The 21,029-nt window shown below is 40.2% G+C and overlaps 1 protein-coding gene and 1 long non-coding RNA gene across 3 annotated transcripts in view; one reads left to right on the top strand and one right to left on the bottom strand.

Moving 5' to 3' along the window:
- Positions 1–256: 256 nt before the first annotated feature.
- MORC1 (MORC family CW-type zinc finger 1) overlaps positions 257–21,029 on the top strand; it is a 159,851-nt gene continuing 139,078 nt past the window's right edge. The window contains exons 1-6 of one of the 2 annotated variants that reach the window (XM_003825067.4): positions 257–641; positions 4,183–4,236; positions 7,834–7,868; positions 14,680–14,748; positions 18,095–18,185; positions 19,138–19,246. In XM_003825067.4, the coding sequence (XP_003825115.2) occupies positions 577–641; positions 4,183–4,236; positions 7,834–7,868; positions 14,680–14,748; positions 18,095–18,185; positions 19,138–19,246 (423 nt within the window). In that variant the 5' untranslated portion in view covers positions 257–576. The remainder of the gene's footprint in view (positions 642–4,182; positions 4,237–7,833; positions 7,869–14,679; positions 14,749–18,094; positions 18,186–19,137; positions 19,247–21,029) is intronic. The other variant, XM_055110262.1, reaches the window with a different exon arrangement.
- On the bottom strand, positions 8,277–19,421 carry LOC130541342 (uncharacterized). The gene is made up of 3 exons (XR_008955386.1): positions 16,962–19,421; positions 8,768–8,853; positions 8,277–8,648 (listed from the first exon to the last, which is right to left on the bottom strand). It is a non-coding gene; the product is annotated as an uncharacterized LOC130541342 (long non-coding RNA).

The following is a 21,029-nucleotide window of genomic DNA, read 5'->3' as shown; positions in this document are numbered from 1 at the left end:
GTTTTTCATTTTTTCCTCCAAATAGAAAAAACATGATCAACTCAAGAGACACAGGAAGGTAAGTGCTAGGATTACAGGACAGAGTACTCTTACCTCTGGTTCTATGTAACACAATGGACAAGCAAAGAGAACTACCCACTCACCTTCCCCGCACTGTCCTGCCTTGCCGCCCACGTTCCCCCACCATCTTGTGTGAATGTGTAATCATTTCGAATCAAATTTTAATCCCAGTTTTGGGCTCCATTTTCCAGCTGGGGAGTGATTGAGAGGAGCAGGGTGGGGAACAACCGTCTGAAAAAGTTACATAAACCTCAATTCCAGGAGACTCTAGCTCAGATGCGTCATTCTCAAATTGTGGCTCCAAGACCAAGCAACAAACCTCGCGAGACTACTGAGTCGACGACGCAGGGGGAGCTTCGCGGTCCCGCCGCAAGGGGGAGCACGTGTTTGCTGAACCCGCCCTCTGCGCGTGAGCGTGGGCGTGGGCGTGGGCGCGGGCGCGGGCGCGGGCGCAGGCGAACGGCTGCCGGTCAGGTGTCCTTGTCCCCTTGAGTTGCGCGCGTCGTGTTCGAGGGCATGGACGACAGGTACCCTGCGCTTCAGCGGGCCCAGCTGCGCCTGGATTTCATCCACGCCAACTCGTGAGTGCCGAGGTGGGGTCGGGGTCGGGGAGGGTCTCTGCGCCCGCCATGAAGAAAGGTTTTGCCCGTCCCCTGAGGAATACTCAGCAAGTGAACTTGATTTATGGATTTATTTATTTATTTGAGCTGTATAGGCTTTTTTAAAACGATGAAAGCATAATAAAGATATATTCTGGGCCAGGCTGAACCCTTTAGGTGCTCTTCAGTGAACACCAAGTGGTTGGAAGGCCCTGCATTTATCATTTAACACAACTGTTTAATTGTTGGTCAGCAGAACTGTGATTCTACCAATCCTGCCTAACCTTGGTCTGCCTAACACACTGACAATTTAAACATGAAAGTTGCCCTTCAAACAGAGTAATTTGCATATATTGATTTCAAACTCTATGGCCTCCTGAGTCTTTTCAAAAATGTAACCTCTCTAAGGATAGGAATCTCACCTCTTAGTTATTTGGTCATTTCTTCTTCTCTGCCATGGCTGTCTGCCTTTTAGAGCTTCTCAGGTGTCATTTCAGATAGTCAGATTGCAGAGGGGAATGACAGAGGTTTTTTTCTCTCATCTGCCATTTCCCATACAGCAAATTATAGCAGTTAGTGCTATTTAATTCACAGTGGAACGTCCGGGTTTTTCTTTATGTTTCTTTTTTTTTTTTTTGACATCTTTTGGTAATTTGGATTTACTAAATATAGGAACAGATATCAGGGATGTACCAAATTTGAAACCACAGAAATGGAGGTATAAAGAAAGCCAGGGAAGGCCACCTTGCTCTGTGGGACAGACTGTATAATTTTAACATAGCAGAGTTAAACAGGCAATATTCAGCAGATACTCAGTTTTCATCTCTCTTTAGAGAATGATGTCAAGCTGGAAAAGGTGGAACAAAAAGTTAAAAGGTAGCTGAGGTGGAAGGCAAATGAAGAAATAATAGTTTCGAGTGAGTTTAAGAAAAATGCTCAGGGCAGTGCTGGAAGGACTGTGAATTTTATCTCAGAAAAATTCCTCAGCCTCAGTTTTATATGGATTTTGTGGCTACTGCTTCACAACCTCCATTCCCCCAAACCACCCTGTGGTAGCCACTTCCCCAGTCCCATTTTCAACTGGTGGTGTAGTAACTTAACAAGTGACAGTGACATGGAGTAACAACAAAATTAGATACAAATGGAAGACTTCTCAGCTCCTCCAGCTAGATTGGTTGGTTGGATTTGGAGACAGGGTCTTGCTCTGTGGCCCAGGCTGGGATGCAGTGATATGATCATAGTTCTCTGTAGCCTTGAACTCCAGGGCTCAAGTGATCCTCCAGCCTCAGCCTTCCGAGTAGCTGGGACTACACGCATGCACCCCTATGCCCGGCTAATTCTTTTTTTAAAAAAATTTTTAGTAGAGATGGGGTCTGGCTATGTTGCTCAGGCTGGCCTTGAACTCCTGAGCTCAAGTGATCCTCCCACTTTGGCCTCCCGGAGTGCTGGGATTACAGTCATGAGCCACTGAGCTCAGCCCAGGTAGATTTTGTTTGAGACTTCCTACTGCAAAAGGAGTGATTTTTAAATTTCTCCCTTTACCTCTATGTCCAATCCAGAGTGCATGCTTTCTCTAAATATGTTTCAAATCATCCATTTCTCTCTGTCTCCACTGCCACTGACTTTAGTCCAAGCCACCACTGTCCCTTGTCCAGACTACTCCAGACAGCCTCTTAACTGGGTTCTTTGCTTCCCATTCTGGCTGCTAGATGGTCCATTTTCCTGGAAAGCTGCCAGAGTGAGCTTTTTAAAATGTAAACCAACTTACGCCCCTTTTCTTAAAACACTACAGTGGTTTCCAGTTGTATGTCAGCCAAGTACAAGCTCTTCTCTGTGGGCTAGGAAGCCCTGCATGACCCAGCCATGCCCTCATTTCAACCTGTTCTCCCCATTTTACCGTAAGCGGAGCTCACTGGTCTCCTTAGCTCTTTTTCTGCTTCGAGGGTCTTTGTATCTCTTGCTCTTGGTAAAAAGTTTCTACCGTACTCTGCAAGGGAGTGAATTCTCTCATCCTTCAGGACTCAGTTTAAATACCTTTTACCAAGAGGTGCTTTCCCTACCACCATGCCCCTCCTCACCAGTTACTCTTTCCCATCACTACTACGAAGTTAGCACTCAGTCAAAATCTGTAATATCATCTTCATAAGTTTGTTTACTTGTGTGTTTTCCGTGTACCCCACCAGCTTGAGCTCCAGGACATCCAAGACCCTGCCTGTACACATTGGCACATGGTAGGCAGTCAGTGACAATCTCTTGAATGAGCTAGTGCAGAAATTCATATGACATTTTTGGTCAGAATTACTGCAGTTGCTTTTCTAAAGGATTGTTTATGTATTGAATTTTTGTATATTGAATCATGTACTTTAAATTTCCTAGAAGGGCTTGTGATTTAAAGTCCTGATTTTGTAAAGCATATCGTATTTCTCTTTTACACTATTTTACATTTTTATAATGGCTTTCTTTTGGGTGAAGGACATCTTTTTGTAACAATAACATTTTAGTAGTTTTTTTTCTTAATTACAAAATTTAAAGCTTACTTGACTCATGAGACTTTTAATCATCCTCTGTGTTTGAAACTCCAAAATGTGGGGATATATTCTCTCTCTCTCTCTCTGTGTGTGTGTGTGTGTGTTTTAAAAATACATTTTAAACTAAAGTGTTGTCCTGTGGCCTGAGGTTGCAGATGATGCTTTCTCTTGTATAGAAGAGCAGATGTATTTTTGATAAATGAGGCTCTCTTGCTTCTGTTACCTGTTTACTAAATATAGAAAGAAAATTGCATGCTGAATATTCCCTTAATGCTGTGATAAGGTTGCTGATTGAAATACGCCTCATCAGGACATGAGAAGCAAGCATGGGAGCCTTAAGCTAGTGTGATTCCACCCTCAGATAACTGTGCAACCTCCAAACTGTTGTAAATACTGAAGGCTGTCTGGAGCATTCTGTTACCGAGGACCTGGCATTCGAGGGTACAGGAGAAAGTGACCTGAGGCCATTTTTAAGGTTATGTAAGGAGCAGGCTTTTCAGCGGTGGAAAGATTCCGCGGAAAAATACAGATTGGTGAGGCACGCAAGGGCTTCCTGCCAGTTCCTTTGCCTGCACATGGAGCCTTATGGCCTTTTAGTAGGCAAGGATTTTGATCAGTATTCTTCAGAAATATCTTGTCTTTAAATAATACAATTTTAATGAAAAATCCTCTGGGAAAAACCTCACTTGAAAACATGCTTATAAAGTAATATTAGAAGGTCAAAGTTTATTTCAATGATAGATACTAAGGCCCTTAAATTTTTATTTTATTAGAAGTGGACAGGATATTTTGGCAAAAGTGTTTTTAACCCTCGCTTCATAATGGAGGGTATCTAGTTCCGAATCTTGACCGTGCTGAGAGAGTTGTTTCTAGAGTAACTTCTTAATTCACTAGATGTCTGGAACTGGAGAACGTTTGTCTGCAAGAATCTTAAAGCTTTTACATTGATTACACACCTTGTTTAACTGTTTGTTTTCTCTTTATTTCTTCATCAGCACCACTCACAGTTTCCTTTTTGGAGCACTGGCTGAATTGCTGGACAATGCAAGGTAAGGTTTATCAGTGAACAACAGTTACTGAGGGAATTTCATGACATAACTCTTGTCTAATTACATGGGAAGATAAAAAGATCATGTCATATTTTCCCATCTGGAATGTTTTGTGACTTGATTTCCTATAAAATCAAGGTGTTCTAGGAAAAAGGATAGTTGAGAGAAATAATTATTCACCTTTATTTAATTTTAATTTATGATCAAACTTGAAGTCTGTTTTTATGTTAATAACCATTTAATAGTACATATTCATTTAGATATTTTTTGAATTATATGTCAGTGTATACTTGTCTTGAGAATTTACACATGTATTTGGGCATTTATTGAAGTCTGCGTAGAAGCAAATTGTATAGTTAAGAAAATAGCTAACTTGTTGATCTCTTACTATATATCAGACATACATAAACACTTTATATATGAGCATTATGTCATGCATCCTTATATCTACACTCTGAGATGGGAATTAATATCCTAGTTCTACATGTGTGGAAATTGATGCATAGAGAGATTAGATGATTTATTCAAAGTCACATAATTCATATTTGGCAGAGCTGGCATTCAAATTTGGGCAGTCTGGCTGCAGAACCTCACTGTCGTATTTTACTGTCTCTAATAAATGTATTAATGATTAAGGAACCCGTTAGACAGTTTAAGTTCTGCTCAGTAGTGTATTTGTGGGAGCTTGTGAGGGGCTTCATTTTTTTTTTTTCCAGTTAAATTGAATAAAGCATTTGACATGTTTTATATTGGTATTCCCTATAACAGAAGATTTTTTCCTACCTTTTGCTTAGAAAGCAAAATCCATCCAGGAAGTAATATGCAGTTGTTAGATCAAGGATCTCAGTAGGAGCCTAAATTCCCTGCCACTGGTTGATAACAGTATTTTAGCTTTTTTTTGCATTTGTTCCCCATTTTTTGCCTTAGATGGGAGATGACCCTTCTGAGAGTGTGACCACAAAGTGTAGTCAATTAACCAGCCATCCAGAAATTCCTGCCCGGCACTAAGTAGAAAGTCGTTATCTCCTCCTTTTAGGAAACTCTCTCTGTTGAGCTAATGGAATCATAAAAAGGGAGGGAAGTAGAGAAAAAGAATAAAGTCTTGTTCAGAGCCATGAACTCAGCTTGGAAGGAGCTAATAAGGATGAAGCCAAGAAAGATAAACACTTTTGATTAGCTTCCCTAAAGGAGCTTAGGGTTGCTACTGTTGCTGCTGCTCAAAGCTTGGAAGCAAGGCTCCTCCTATGTCATCGGTCCTGCCTCCTACTGAATGGGCCCACTTTCAGCAACTTGACATCTGCAAGTCTGAAAGAACACATTTGTCTATTTTTCCAACTGTCTTTTCTCCTTTGAAGTTGTTTCTTTCATTCATTCAACAAAGGAGGACAAGTAAAATCAGAATGTGGAAGAAGTAGAAAAAAAGAAACATTTTATGTAGTAGAGGTTGATTGGGAAAGAAAGATTGACTTCAGACTCAGGGGACTGAGAGAAATGTGATCGATAAACTAATTCTTAGAGCAGCATTTGTAAGCTGGCAGCCCCTTGACCAGGTCCAGCCTGTCTTATGTGTGTTTGGCTCATAGTGAAAGTTTGCACAGTGTTTATAAAGAAAAGGAAGGGAGAAAAAAGGAATTGTTTATAAGGTTTAAGATATTGGAGATACCAAATAAAAAATTTGGGCCCTCTGCCTTCCTTGAAAGATTAGGAGAAGTAGCAACCTCAAGGCCACATTCCTCCACGGGATCAGGGGCTGGAGGTGAGTAGCAGGTGCTCTCTTGGGACCAGCCCGTGCCTTCAGCTTTGCCTCATTTCCAGTTTTCCCCCGTGGACAGCCTCAACCCTTCAGTCCCTCTTTCTTCATGGACGTTTGAGTTTTCCACCATTGCTTAGATGCTAGTATTTGACATCAAAAGAAGCTATTTAACAGACTTAAGATACTCAGTTGATCTTATGAAGGAGAACTTTATAAAGTCCCCATGTTATTCTAAGAAATTCTTTTATATCATTGTATTCAATATTTTAATGATTTCCTGTAGTTTTAAAAATTAGAACTGAAAGATATTAAAAGAATATTGTAGAGAGAGAAGAAGAATATGTGGTGATATAGGAAGGATTTGTTAGGGTCCTCTTCCTAATACAATAGCTCTTCAGAAAGGAAGTATCCTGGGCTAAAGAACAAAGATTATTATAAAATGTCTTAATATATGATAAAGGTGAATTATTTTATGCCTTAATCCGTGGAAGTGCTGCATGAAAAAACTACCTCTTTAAAAACTTACATTTCAGTACAGTGGCATTTATTAAACATTTATTGTGTACATGGTACTTTGTATAATGCATGATTATATAATGGAGATATTGATACCTATGTGTTATGGAACTATGGTAAGGATCGGAAGAGAATTTTCAAAAATACACCATTCAGTGCTTACTTGATACATGGGAGGTGCTCAAGAAATGGCAGTGGTAACTCCAGAGTGTCTATATAGGGAGGGCTGAGAAGCAGCAATTGGCTAGAGGAAGGAGCTATATGGAACTAACTTCTAGGCCTGTGGAGCAAGTACAGTGTACCTACTCAGATTTGTCTGGGAGTTTTGGGTTTAGAACTGATGGAACTTTTGAGAGACGCTCAGGTTTCCCCACCAGAGTTACGTAGTTGCTGTTGTTGCACTGAGCTTCCTTTTAGACTCCTCCCTGCCTTAACTTACCTTCTTCCTCATCAGCTAAGTTTTCCTTGCCTATGCCTTCCTCCTTTCTCTCACACCCTCGATATTGAAGCCAGAGTCTTCTGGCCCTTTCTTCTTTTATATTAAAAATTTTACTTCTAAAAATAATTGTAAAAAAATACAAAAATAATATCTGTGAATTTTAGAAAATGGAGAATTTTTTTTAAAACAGTCTTCATCAGTACTCTCATCATCTAGAAGAGGAGTCAGCATCCTTTTCTGTAAAAGACCAGATGGCAAATATTTTCACCTCTGTGGGATATGGGGTCTCCTTTGAAACTACTCAACTCTGCCACTGTAGTGCTGAGGCAACCTTAGATACTATGTAATGAATGGGCATGATTGTGTTCCAATAACACTTTATTTACAAACAGTTGATGGGCCATTTTGGTCCGTGGCTATAGTTTTCCAACCTCTAACAAAGAGAAAACTCCTATTAACATTTTGATTTCTTTCCTTCCATGTATGTTCTTTAAAATGTCTTCTTATAGTACACTATTACCTAGTAATTTGATTTTTCTTTTTTTTTTGAACTAAAATATGAAAAACATTCCATGACTTCTGGATTATTTGCCAGCCAGCTTTTTTTGTTGTTTTTTTTTTAAAATTATATCCATTTTGTTAGTTTTTTGTGTAATTCCCACTAAATTCCATCTCTTCTTTCACATTTCTGAGTTGCAGTCTTTTTCATATTCTCAAATTATGACTAATCATAGGTCTTATGATATAATAGCACAGTGAAACGTTTTAGAAATTGATTTTGAAGCAATTTAAGTGGATTTTTGTATTGTTTGATATCTGACAATAGGTTATACCTTATGTAAGCAATTCATTTCATATTGAAGAAATAATATTTTTGTATTGTTTCCAGAGATGCAGGGGCTGAAAGACTTGATGTCTTTTCAGGTGAGCAGATTTGCTTTCTTCTTTTATTTTCTTCTAATGGAAAGACTGTAGTTACTTTGCTTGTATTTTATTTCATGAAATAAAACCACATTCTATAGAATTTTAATGTAATCTAAGTGCTTTGTGGGTACAGTGACCCTGTGGGGAGCCAGGGTGAGGAGAGTATACTCTGAGAGTCAAATTGTGTGCTAAAGGACCCATTTACAAAATTAGGTCTTCCAGAGTTTTGTGAATGTATCAGAGTGATTTGGAGCACTCAATTTGCCTGCCATGAGAAACAGTTTTATTTTTAAAAAGTATATTAAATTAACGGTTATTCATAATTAAGCATACATCATTCCCAACTTAGTAGTTTCAAAGTGTGTACGTGAATGTGCGGTATGAGGGCTAGAAAATCCAAACCAAATCTGTTTTCTTTGCTGACTTTATTCGTAGTCATCAAGTATTTATTGCACTCACTAGTTATCTCATTAGACTATGATGCTAATGAAGTTAGGTTCTGTGATCCAGCTCTGTAGAGTAATGCCCAGGTAGTCACGCGGCATCCCTACCACATTTCTGTCAGCTGTTCTGCAATATTGGCTACTGGTCACGGGTGAGAGGATATGCTCCATGATCTAAATCCATATCTCTGTTTAAAAAGCACCTCAGTTAACTGAGTGTTCTGAGTCAGAGGAGTGCTTACGCTTCATGAGAGAGATAGACGTGGACCTCTTGAGATAACTGAGGAAACAATAAATGACACTGTTCATCTCCTTCTCCTCTCCAGGTCCTGAAAAACTTGAGAAATAGAAAAAGAGTCAGCCTTTATTGCTGATAAATGTTAGGCTGGAGTATGTAGCTTAGTGTGAGAGAGCAAATGGACTTGCAGGTCAGACCCCGGGATCACGTGGACTCACCCGCCCCGTGGAGTTGGGCTTCCTCTGAAACTCTTCTGCCCTGGGACAAGGGATCAGGACTCACGCTCTCTGCAGGCAGCTCTCTCCTAGGAGGAAAATGCAGGGTCAGAACTGAGCCTCCCCAGTTTATTCTTCCCTAAGTGACCAGTAGGTGAGTGAGCTAACCTCCACAGGGGAAAAGTGAGTGAAGGCACAGAATAGGGCCTTTCTAGTGAGAAAAAGTCATCTTCCCTTCCATATCCAATAGAGTAAAATAAGATGAACACTCTTGCGTAGGAGAGACTCAGAGTATGGTGGGAACACAGAGAAAGAAGAAATTATGCCTCATATTAAGGGGCTAGAGCTTGAAATATGAATGTGATTTTTGTCAGATACTCCAGGAAGAAAAGAATATTCTTGTCTAGGTAATAATTATGAGAAAACAAATGGAGATAGGCTAGTTCACAGATTCATTAATTTATTCAGTAATAATTTGTTGTCTGTTATTCTAGGTACTGGGGATAGTGCACTGAGAAAAATGTTGAGGTCTGTGTTCCCCTGGAACATATATCCTAATGGGGAGAGATAGACAATACAGAAATGAACAAATATGTAATATACAAGGCAATGATAAGTGCTAAAAGGGAAAAAAATAAAGCAGGATAAGAGAACAGAGAGCCATAGAAGGGGTATACAGCTTTTCATGGGTGGTCTAAGAGGGTTTCTTTAAATAGCTAACACACAAGCAAAGACCTGAATGATGAAAGGGAGGGAGCCACACAGATGTCTGGTGAAAAAGCACTCAGGGAACAATGCTGAGGCTCGGTTGACTCGCACTAAGTGTCAGAACCAAATGAATGAGCATCTTCAATACCATACCAAGGTTTTTTCTGCAGTCGGTGGACCACTGAAGAACTTTGAGCAGTGTCAGTTTTCTAAGTAGACATGTGGTCTTTTTTTTTTTTTTTTTTTTTTTTTTTTTGAGACGGAGTCTCGCTCTGTCGCCCAGGCTGGAGTGCAGTGGCGCGAGCTCGGCTCACTGCAAGCTCTGCCTCCCGGGTTCACACCATTCTCCTGCCTCAGCCTACCGAGTAGCTGGGACTACACGTGCCCGCCACATGCCCGGCTAATTTTTTTTTGTATTTTTAGTAGAGCCGGGGTTTCACCATGTTAGCCAGGATGGTCTTGATCTCCTGACCTTGTGATCCGCCTGCCTCGGCCTCGCAAAGTGCTGGGATTACAGGCTTGAGCCACCGCGCCTGGCTGAGCTCTTTTCTTTTTTAAAGAAAGATACTCATTCCAGAAATACCTTACAAGAGAGTCTGGAGAAGTATGAAAGCAAGGATAGCAGGGAGGTATGGCTATGGGAATTACCTAGGCAAGATTTCATGAGAATTATAATAGGGCAGTAGTACTAGAAATGGAGGAGGAGAGACAGATGTAAGCTGCATTTCATTCAGACCACATGCACAATTGATGGAGGATTGAGAAGACTTATCCATAGTCACAAAATATAACAAATGTAATCAGAATCCATGCATTATGTTCTTTGGGGTTTGTGACTGGAGACCAGCAGGGAATGAGAGTGTTTATTTCACCCTACTTTAAGTACTCAGTTTATCTTCATAAACAAACAAAATAAGATCTTGACCAAGTTGAGATTAAAGTGGCACTTCTTCTTTTTTTTCGAGATGGAGTCTCACTCTGTTGCCCAGGCTGGAGTGCAGTGGCACCATCTCGGCTCATTGCAACCTCCGCTTCCCAGGTTCAAGCAATTCTCCTGCCTCTGCCTTTCCAGTAGCTGGGATTACAGGCACACACCCGGCTAAGTTTTGTATTTTTAGTAGAGACGGGATTTCATCATGTTGGCCAGGCTGGTCTCAAACTCCTGACCTCAAGTGATTCCCTCTGCCTCAGCCTCCCAAAGTGCTGGGATTACTGGCATGAGCCACCAGGCATGGCTGGCACTTACTTCTTTTTTGTGTTTATGTATATTTTGTGAAAAACTGAACTTATAGTTCAGTTTAGCTTAAAATTACCTATTCATGTTTTTATTGATTTACCTGTTCATTTTTTTATTGAGGCAAGCCATCTTATGGCTATCAACCTAGCAAACTGATTTTCTTAAAAGAATGGATAAAAAAAGCAGGGACAATGCTTATGCATCAATACATAGGATTATTCTGGGGATACAAAGTTAATCTAAGATTGGACTAGTTTTCAGATTATTTACTGTGGCCTTGAATTATTGTCAATCTTAAATTTCTATCAACTAATTAATTTGAAGGCTATAAAATTCAAATGAAATATGTTTCCCGTGGTGTTTTATACGTTTGTGTGTATTAGTTCCAGTAAACATGGACATGCATTCGGTACTTTTTTTTAGTGCTTACTAAATGCCAGGCACTGGGCTAGGTGCTGCGTTTACACTCTTAAGAAATTGGCATTTTAGTGTGGAGCCCATGAAAAATGTAGTATGTAGCTGTACTTTGGTGGGTAGAGGGTCCATAGCTTTCCTTATATCTCTGAGGTAACTGTGTTCCAAAAAAGTGTAGGAACCATTGGTCCAAAAGACAAATAGATACACGAACAGGTATTTTAATATACTACAAAGGTACAAAAACAGAGATAAAGGGGTCATTAATTATGGGCACTAATGACATGGAAGGATTAGGAAAGGCTTCCTAAAAGAAGTCTGATATGAACTAATTGAAAGAGAAAATAGGCTTTTGCCTGGTGAGTGAAGCGTGGAAAGGGTGGAAGGGCATTATGTGCAGCAACTGGAATATGGAGAGAATGTAGAAAAAATGTTTGAGATGTTTAAGATTTGTTCAAGGGGAGTGTTTGTGCAGGAGTGGAAGGTGGCAGTATGGGCAGGTGAGGGAAAGACAAGAAATGAGCTTGGAGAGTTATCCAGATGGCCCGGTCATGGAGGGCAAACAAGATTTGTTAGGTGGTTGGATTTTATCCTGAGAGCATTGGGAAGCTATGGAGAGGTTTTAAGCAGGAGAGCAGTGAAATGCACGACTGACGGAAGACTGGCTGCACCCCGTGACTGTAGGGAGAGCAAGAAGGTAGGGCGCTGTTGTGATCCAGAAAGGAGATGGTGTCTGTATCCCCAGGCAGTATACTGGGGATAGAGAAAGTGGTCAAATGGGAGTCATTAAGGCAGTGAAATTGAGAGGACTAGATGGTTGCCCGTGTGAGGGGTGAGGAGATGGAGAACATAATGATGATCCGAGGTTTTGACTTGCGCAGCTGAAGCCTAGGGGCAGGGTGATGCCATTTATTGAACAGGAAACAAGGAGGAGGAGAAAGTCTAACGTGAGAGGAGGTGTTTGTTTTGTTTTGGACACGCGTAATTAACAGGTGATAAAATATACCTGAAATTCATAGTTTTAAGGAATTGAAATAAACAAGGCCAGGTTTCAGAGTGGATAATGGGGGATTATTAAATTTTGAGGCTATACTTGTTTGTCTCTAATTCCTAATATGGATTTACAAAAAAAGGAGATACTGTAGTATATGTGTACTGGGAATCTTTGGTCTTTCCCAGCCGTTTACTGAAGGAATACCCTTCTTTCTGCAAGCTCCTTCCAGGAGAAATATTTACAAAGAAGTGCAAATCAGCTGTGGCTACCATGCAGAGCTGCCCGAGGCTGAACCTGGTTTTGCATCAGGTGATTCCCAATCCTGGATGAACATTAGAATAACTGAGGGAAATTTTACGAGAAAATACCAATTTCTGAACCCTATCCAAGACCAGTTACATTAGAATATCTCTAGTTGATTTCAATGTGCAACCAAGATTGAGAGCTACTGCCTTATGCAGAGAACTCAACAGAGTTGGATTCCCCTCATTAAACAGTGAGGAAATATCAGCCTTCGAGGGAGGACTAAACAGAACAAGTACCTTAAAGGGGGAGAGGAGGAATGTCCTGACACAGAAGTTGAGGTAAGCAGACCATAGGACTAGGTAGAGAGAAGGAACTGGGAAAATGAAATGGTAGTCCGGATCCTAAAAGTTTACAGACAAAGAAGTAAATTGGAGAGAAGGGGGGAATAGAAGTGGGCACATCACCATGAAATTATAAACCCAGAAAGATTAAGTATGTATTCATGGGCTATCTTGAAACTTACTTACTTTTTAAAATATTAATTCTAGGTGACTTTTTTTTTTTTTTGAGACAGGGTCTCTCTCTGTTGCCCAGGCTGGAGTGCAGTGGTGTGATCATAGCTTACTGCAAACTTGAAGTCCTAGGCTCAAGTGATCCTCCTGTTCCAGCCTCCCAAGTGGCCAAGACTAGAGGCATGTACCACCATGCCTGGCTATTTTTTTTTGAGATGGAGTTTCGCTCTGTCGCCCAGGCTGGAGTGCAGTGGTGCGATCTGGGCTCACTGCAACCTCCGCCTCCCGGGTTCAAGAGATTCTCCTGCCTTAGCCTCCAGAGTAGCTGGGACTACAGGCACGCGCCACCACACCCAGCTAATTTTTGTATTTTTAGTAGAGACAGGGTTTCACCATGTTGGCCAGGATGGTCTCAATCTCTCGACCTCGTGATCCGCCCACCTTGGCCTCCCGAAGTGCTGGGATTACAGGCATGAGCCACCGTGCCCAGCCTATTTTTTTATTTTTAATTTTTAGTGGCCATAAGGTCTCACTATGTTGGCCAGGCTGGTCTTGAACTCCTGGGCTCAAGCCATCTCCCTCCTTGGCCTCCCAAAGTGCTGGGATTACAGGCGTGAGCTACCACATCCAGTCTCTAAGTGACTTTTGAACAGAGAAGTTGACTTAATAAATGTGCTGGAAATGAATCTATGGGGACAGAAAGCATATCAGTGATTGCTTGAGGGTAAGGTGAGGGTGATGGGACATGGAAGGGTCCTAAGGGAGGATTTACAAAGGGTCAGGAGGAAACATTTGAGGTGTGGATATGTTCGCTGCTGTGACTGTGGTTATGATTTCATACGTGTGTGTGTGTGTGTTAAAATTTGTCAAATTGTGCACTTTAAACATGTGCAGTTTATTGTGCATAAATTATTCCTGAATAACACCGTCATTTAAGAAAGAGAAATGTGCTAGAACTCCTATGTCCAACTACTGAAATTATTTTCAGGGCCAGTTTACAAACTGGGCCCTAAAATTAGTCTCATTAGTTTTAGTTACAGCTTTAACTTTATTTATTTATTTTAGAGACAGTCTTACTACCTTGGGCAGGCTGGTCTTGAACCCCTGGCCTCAAGTGATCCTCTTGCCTTAGCCTCCCAAAGTTCTGCGATTACAGGCATGAGTCACCACACCCAGCCTACCTCCAACATTTTTGTAAACCAAAGATTATGTTATGTAATTTAATGATATCTTCAAATCATCAAAATTGATTTCAAATAACTTAGCCATTTTCAAAAATTAAGTGCGTCTTGAAGAGGTAAGTATTTGCTCCCATGAAGACGCACTCACAAATGGCTCTTATGAGAATTAACTACTTAGAAGGGAGCCTGATGGATTTAATAATAATGGCCTAGATTTATTTTATAATTGTGCTTTGGTGGAAGGGCACAAAGGTTGGTCAGTTTGAGCAAAGGATCCTGGGGTCACTTCACCATTTACCTTTTTCCCTCCCCACAGAGAGGAAATGCCTGACATTTAAAGGACTAGTCCAGTTGCAGAGCAGAACATGTCCTGCTGTATACATAATTTTTTCACATGTAGATGTTTTGTGTTAATTTAAAGCCTTTATGTTGCATGATTATTTTTCCCCTGCAGTTTCTTGTGAAGCTGTAGCCAAGACTCCACTCTAGGCTCCATCTTTGTGCCATAACTCTGTCACTCTGTGGCTGCATTGGAGGAAGACGAATAATTATTCTAGCAGCATGACTTTCTGACTAACAAATTAAGCCCGGTATTTATTAGTAATAACTGCTTTCTCTTACAGTGGATAATGAAAAACTGCAGGGGGGATTCATGTTGTGTTTCCTGGATGATGGATGTGGCATGAGCCCTGGTAAGTTAATTATCTAGATACGTAACTGGCTGTTAAAGGAAACAGTCTGAAAACCTACAAAATAAATAAAAATAAATTGAGCTATCTATGCAAAAACAGGTATGGAGCTATTAAGGAAAATAAGCCCCAGACTTTTTGTTGAACTTTTTAGGTTTAAGTATCCCAGCTGGCAGAGTAAATTTATTGTAACCATCTAAACCAAGACAAAAAGTAAATGTATATTAATATTGTCAGAAAAATGAAAGGCAAATGTTACTGATTGTAAGAAATAAGCATCTGGGAATGAATGGAAAACAAATAGTCACTGAATAGACTCTGAGATTGTTTTTAGCTCATCCTTTAGGTATTGCTTGTGAGAGCCCCAGGCAGTTTCCTGTGCCTGTAGGCTATTTTTAATTTTGCTTAACCTTGAGGTAGAGGTTTCCTCTCCTTGTTTTTAGCCTTGTTTTTTCCTCTGCATTTTGAAAGCTTTACTTGCTTCAAATGAATGTTCCCATCATAAAGAATGCATCTACAATATATTTCATGACTTATCTTTGTGTATTCAAGGTTAGCACAAAGCCAGCACATTATGGGTATACAGTGTCTGCGTGCTGTGAAATTGAAATGTGATTCCATCTGAGGGCATTGGGTTGTTTTAGATATTGTATTTCTGAATTCTTTAAACATGGTGTGTTCCACAAGCCAGGGTTTTTGACCACTAGATTTAAAAAATGGTGAGAGTTCAAGTAATATGGAACTGCCATGGTCAGTTCCACAATTGAGGAAAGGATGCATCAGTATGCTCAAATATTGATTTGCTGATAGAAGCTGAAGATATGAGTTATGGCAAATATCTTATTTCAGCTCTGAAGTTTCCCCTTGGTCTGAATAGTTGAAGAGTATTAGCAAGTTTAGAAAGACTGTTTCACCCAGTTTTGTTCTGACTTCGGATAATTTTGATTTTTCCAGGTCATTTTGATTAAAAGTATTCTTGGTCTTTTATTGTTTAAATGAGAAAGAAGAGTTTGTAACAACAACAGAAAAAACCCATGCTGAAAAAAGTAATTTTTCACTTCTAGCCTGAATATTAAGTTCATTTTTTTGAATTCCTAAAATAAATGACAGAATATATGTGATATATTCTAAGGGAATTCCTTATGAAAAGAAGCAACTCTTTTTATATGGGTCATGAACAAAATGTTTGAAACACAGACAAGTGACGGATATTCAGACCTTCAGAAGGAACTCACACTTCAGTTACATAGTAGCATCAAGTAGTAATAAAGTAGAAGGAAGATGACTAAAAGTAGAATCTATCCATTGTTCAAACGGAGCTAGATCAATCTTGACCCATAGAAAATGACTACAGTACTTTCCGGGTTTTTAAAAAATTCTCTAGTCTTGCCCCTTTATAGTCCATTCCCCACACAGCATCCTGAGTGATTTTCTTTCTTTTAATGTACATTTTCCTGCTGAAAATGTACATTAATATCATTTTCCTGCTGAAAACCCTCAGTGGTTTTCCATTACTTAATACAATTTGTACTCTCAGCATCTCTTCCAAGACCTTACATTATTTGGCCCTATGCACCTCTTTGGCCTTTTCTTGTTCTTCCCACTTCCTCCCTTAGAACACTCCACCCACACATGGCTGACCCCTCATCATTTGAATCCATCTCATGTTAACCATCTGCCAGTGGCCTTCCCTGATCATTCTGTCTGCAGGCCACATTCCTGTTAATTCTCTATCGCATTACCCTGGTTTTGTTTTCTTCACTTAATACTCAGTCAGAAATGATCTTATTTATTAGTTTACTTTCAATCTGTTTCTCCTACCATGACATAATGTTGTCCAAGGCAGGAGCCATGCCTGGCCTGTTCAGTGGTTTATTCCCATGCTCAGAACCTGGTAACCATGCATGTGAGTTTATGTAGTGTGTAATAAACACGTGGGATTTGGTTCAGAGCTATACCATGTCTGTACCAAGACTTAGAACTTTGGGTTATAATCCTAGCTGTACCCTCTATCAGCTCTGTGACCTTGGGCAGGTTTTTAAAACTCCTTAGACTTACATTTGCTCATCTGTGACATGCAGGTCATAGTAATAATACCTTTCTTGTTTTGTTATAAATATTAAATAAGCTGTGCGTGTAAGTATACAACATAGTACCTAGCATATACTAAACAATCAATAAGTGTTAGCTAAGATTGTCATTATGGATATCCTTACCTAATGCCTAACCCCTCATAGGAACACATCATAGGAGGTCCAGTTAGTTTCAGAGAAGCAGAATGTTTGGTGGCTTTTACACACCTCATACCATGTGCCACTGAACTATAGCATGTCTGTACCCAGACTGACACAGGGTCCTCAGGACAATTCTTCAGCATGTATTCAGGTAGGCCAACAAGAAGAACATTCTTGGTTCTGGAGGTTGGTATTAATATATTCTGAAGTCCGGAGGATTACTGTCTAGAATTCCAGAATACCTGGAGAGGTCGGGAGAATGACTTGGAACGTCTGAAATGATTAGCCTTCGTTCCCAGGTAGTATCAGAGCAGAGGTCATCCTGCCCCTCTTAGTCTCACATGGGCCTGGTTAAGGGCTAAATTCGTGGGGAAATTACTAGTGGTACAAGTAATTATAACACTTGTAATTTGGTAACACCCACCAAGTGCCAAGTTTTGTGTTCAGGATTTCACAAATACATCATCTCATTTCATTTGTTTCATTTATCTTCATCAGCAACACTGTGATATAAGTATTACGTAGTTCCCTCTTACAGCACATGGAAATTAAGGCTCAGACTTTTAAACTCTACCTAAGGCCACATGGTTAGGTCTGTCTCATCTCTTTCAGTATACAGTTGTTTCTTAGTATCTGTAGGGAATGGATTCCAGGACCTTTCTAGGATACCAAAAGCTGTGGAAAGAAGATGGCACGGTATTTCCGTATAACCTATATATATCCTCCTGTATACTTTAAATCTTTTCCAGGTTCCTTATAATACCCAATGCAGTGTAAATGCTATTAAATAGTTGTTATACTTTGTTGTTTAGAGACTAATGACCAAAAAAAAAAGTCTGTACGTGGTCAGTCCAGACGCAATTTTTTTTTTCTGAATATTTTCAGTCCAAGATTAGTTGAGTCCATGAATGTGGAGCCTGCCGTACCTTGGGCTGACTGTAATACCATTAAGACCCTTGTCAGAGACTATGGATTCTGATGAAAATCCTTGTCTCTGGGCTGACCCAAGAGCTATGGGTTTGTCCTGATGTTCTGAGGAATGTGAGATCCTGACAGCTGGGCCTCAGGCCAGTGTCAGTCTTCTTAACCACCTTAAAAGTCACTGTCAATTACAGAGGAAGCTTCAGACATCATTTACTTTGGACGATCCAAAAAACGGCTGTCAACCTTGAAGTTCATAGGGCAATACGGCAATGGTCTTAAAAGGTGAGAATTTTTTTTCCCTTAAGACATATATTATTGATACTGGGAACACTGTTTATAAAGCAATTTACACAGAATGATGCAGGCATGTAAAGCTTTAAAAAATATATAAACTTGAGGCAGGGGTGACCTACTTTGTGTTGGAATCTCCATATACAAAACTGACTTTTTTTTTTTGAGACAGATTCTCACTCTGTCACCCTGGCTGGAGTGCAGTGGTGCGATCTTGGCTCACTGCAACCTCCGCCTCCTGGGTTCAAGTGATTCTCCTGCCTCAGCCTCCTGGGCAGCTGGGATTACAGGCATGAGCCACCATGCTCAGCTAATTTTTGTATTTTTGTAGGGACAGAGTTTCACCATGTTGGCCAGGCTAGTCTCGAACTCCTGACCTCAAGTAATCAGCCCGCCTCGGCCTCCCAAAGTGCTGGAATTACAGGCATGAGCCACCACGCCCGGCCCATAACTGACTTTTATCTTTACGACATTTTAAGTTAATTCTCCCAAATAATAAAATTAATCCTCTTTCAAAGATTCCTGAAGCGGTACGCCTGTACTTTAGTGCTTTGTTGCATCTCTACGTTCTGTTGTTTCCCAAAGCATATTTTAACCTAGGTGCTGTGTCTGCAGCTCTTTGTTTTAGTATGCTGCATTGAAAGGTCAGGACATGAGGCTCACTTGTACGGCTCCTACCTGAGACAGATGATTGTTCTTTTGAGCCCTGAGTGGACCCTTTCCCCTGCAGCCAAACCTCAAGCAAGAGTGTGGAGCTGGCTTAGTTCAAATTCTTCTGCTTTACTTTGAAAAAAAAAAAAAATTGTGCCCTCTTGATGACGGGTCAGCAGAACAGAGTGTTGGAAAGAACATCCTGTTACAGTACACAGTGATAACAGCCTGCCTGTTTCTTCCTTTTTAGTATTTGAGGTGTAAAACATGATGTTCTTCATTTTTAATATAGTGGGTCCATGAGAATTGGAAAAGACTTTATCCTTTTTACGAAGAAGGAAGAAACGATGACCTGTGTGTTTTTTTCTCAGACATTCTGTGAAGAAGAAAGTCTTAGTGAGGTAAGAGTTGAAGTTTTCCTTCTGTTCCCATAGCAATGATGTTGCTTTCATTTACTCTCTCAGGAGGTGAAGTCTTGTCATGGGTTCTTTCTGATATGATTTAGAAACTTAGGAATATGTTTGGGAAATGGAGAGAAGGTATCAAGACATTCTGGGGACATCAAAGACCTGTCCTCTTGACCCTTTCCTGAGAACTTCATTTTCATTATCCATGTGCTCAAATCTCCCAAAGTAAGAGGCTCCCTTAGACATGATGAGCTTTTTAGAAGAAACCTGCAAAATCTTTCCACCATATATGCCATAAATTGATTATCATTTTAAAAATAAATAAAATATTGGAGTCAAAGACTTGGAATACAAAATGTAAAGAAATTAATGCAAAATAGACTTAAAACTGTAACTCTGGTGACCATAATTTCAACTCCATTTGCTGATCCAGAGGCATTTTATTAATTACCAGTGCCTGAGTTTTATTATTATGGCTATCAGTTATAATTCAATATAACAAATACATGTTGAGGAACTACTCTCTGCCTAGTACTGGATAGACTCTATGAAGGTAGAAAAGAAGCAGAAGGTCACATGGCCATCTAAGAGTCTTCAGCTTTATCACAAAATAAGGTAGACACATATGAATTGGATAAAAAAGTGAGGGTATTTAAAAAGAATGCTCCTCAATGAGTCTGTGTGGCTACTGTTACCAGATTATCAAAAGCAATGATATGGATGGAGAGATAGAGGGCCTTGAGTGCCCAATGAGGGTTTTATGGAGAGAGTACAACTTGCAGCCGGAAAAGCTGGTACTGGAGATTAATGGCCTCAGCAAGTCTCAGACCTGGAGATGCATATGGAGTTTGGATGGACGGTGTAGGACTGTGAGACTGCCAGTGGGTGGAGCTGGGTGACAGGAGCAGTCTGCAGGTAAAAAGGAGTAAGCCGTGTGGGAGCCTGACCTGAGGAAAAGTGATGCTGTAAGCATTTATGTTGCATGTTATGTGTGTAAAGGGCATGGAAAATTGGGCTAACCCTTAATTATAGCTTTCTTAAAATGGGCCATTCCCTTTTTTAAAAAAAACTAAAAACAGCAACCACTTCCCATTTCTACTTCCACAGAGACAACCTCTTACAACAATATTAACAAGTTCTAGCTGGGCACGGTGGAGTGCATCTGTAGTCCCAGCTACTCAGGAGGCTGAAGAGGGAGGATCACTTGAGCCCAGTAGTTTGAGGCCAGCCTGAGCAACATAGTGAGACCCTGTCTCAAAAAAATAAAATAAAAATAAAAATAAAAATAAATGGCCTGTTCTTTTGATATTTACCTATGTATCTCTAAATAGCATGCCTGTATTGCTACTTCTTGATTTTATCTAGGCATTATCTATTAACCTCCCACTATAAAAGAGGATTTACCTACCTTTTTTCTCTGCTTCTATCATATAATCATAGTCTTCTCATCCCCCACCCTCAACATAGCTTTATTGTAATTTTAGCTATGACAATATTCAGTGTTTACTTTATAAGACTTTATAAACACTGTTCAAATTATACCAAGTCATCAACTATTATTTTTCCTTTTCATGTACAACTTATTTCCCCTAAAATTAATCATTGACTGCTTAGTTTTTTATGTGTATTACTGTCACTGAATATTTGCTTGGTTTTCTGTGTTCGTGTCACTGTGTTAACCCCAGTCTCAAAGTGCTGTCCTCTCAGTCCCATCTTCCTGATGAAGTCTGCTCAGGGCTTTCTCCTGTGCTGCAGCTCACACTCCTGCTTCCATGGT

Source organism: Pan paniscus, chromosome 2, assembly GCF_029289425.2.
Source record: "Pan paniscus chromosome 2, NHGRI_mPanPan1-v2.0_pri, whole genome shotgun sequence".
Classification (NCBI taxonomy): Eukaryota; Metazoa; Chordata; class Mammalia; order Primates; family Hominidae; genus Pan; species Pan paniscus.
The sequence above is the reverse complement of the archived record's forward strand: the minus strand, read 5'-3'. Positions and strand labels throughout refer to the sequence as shown.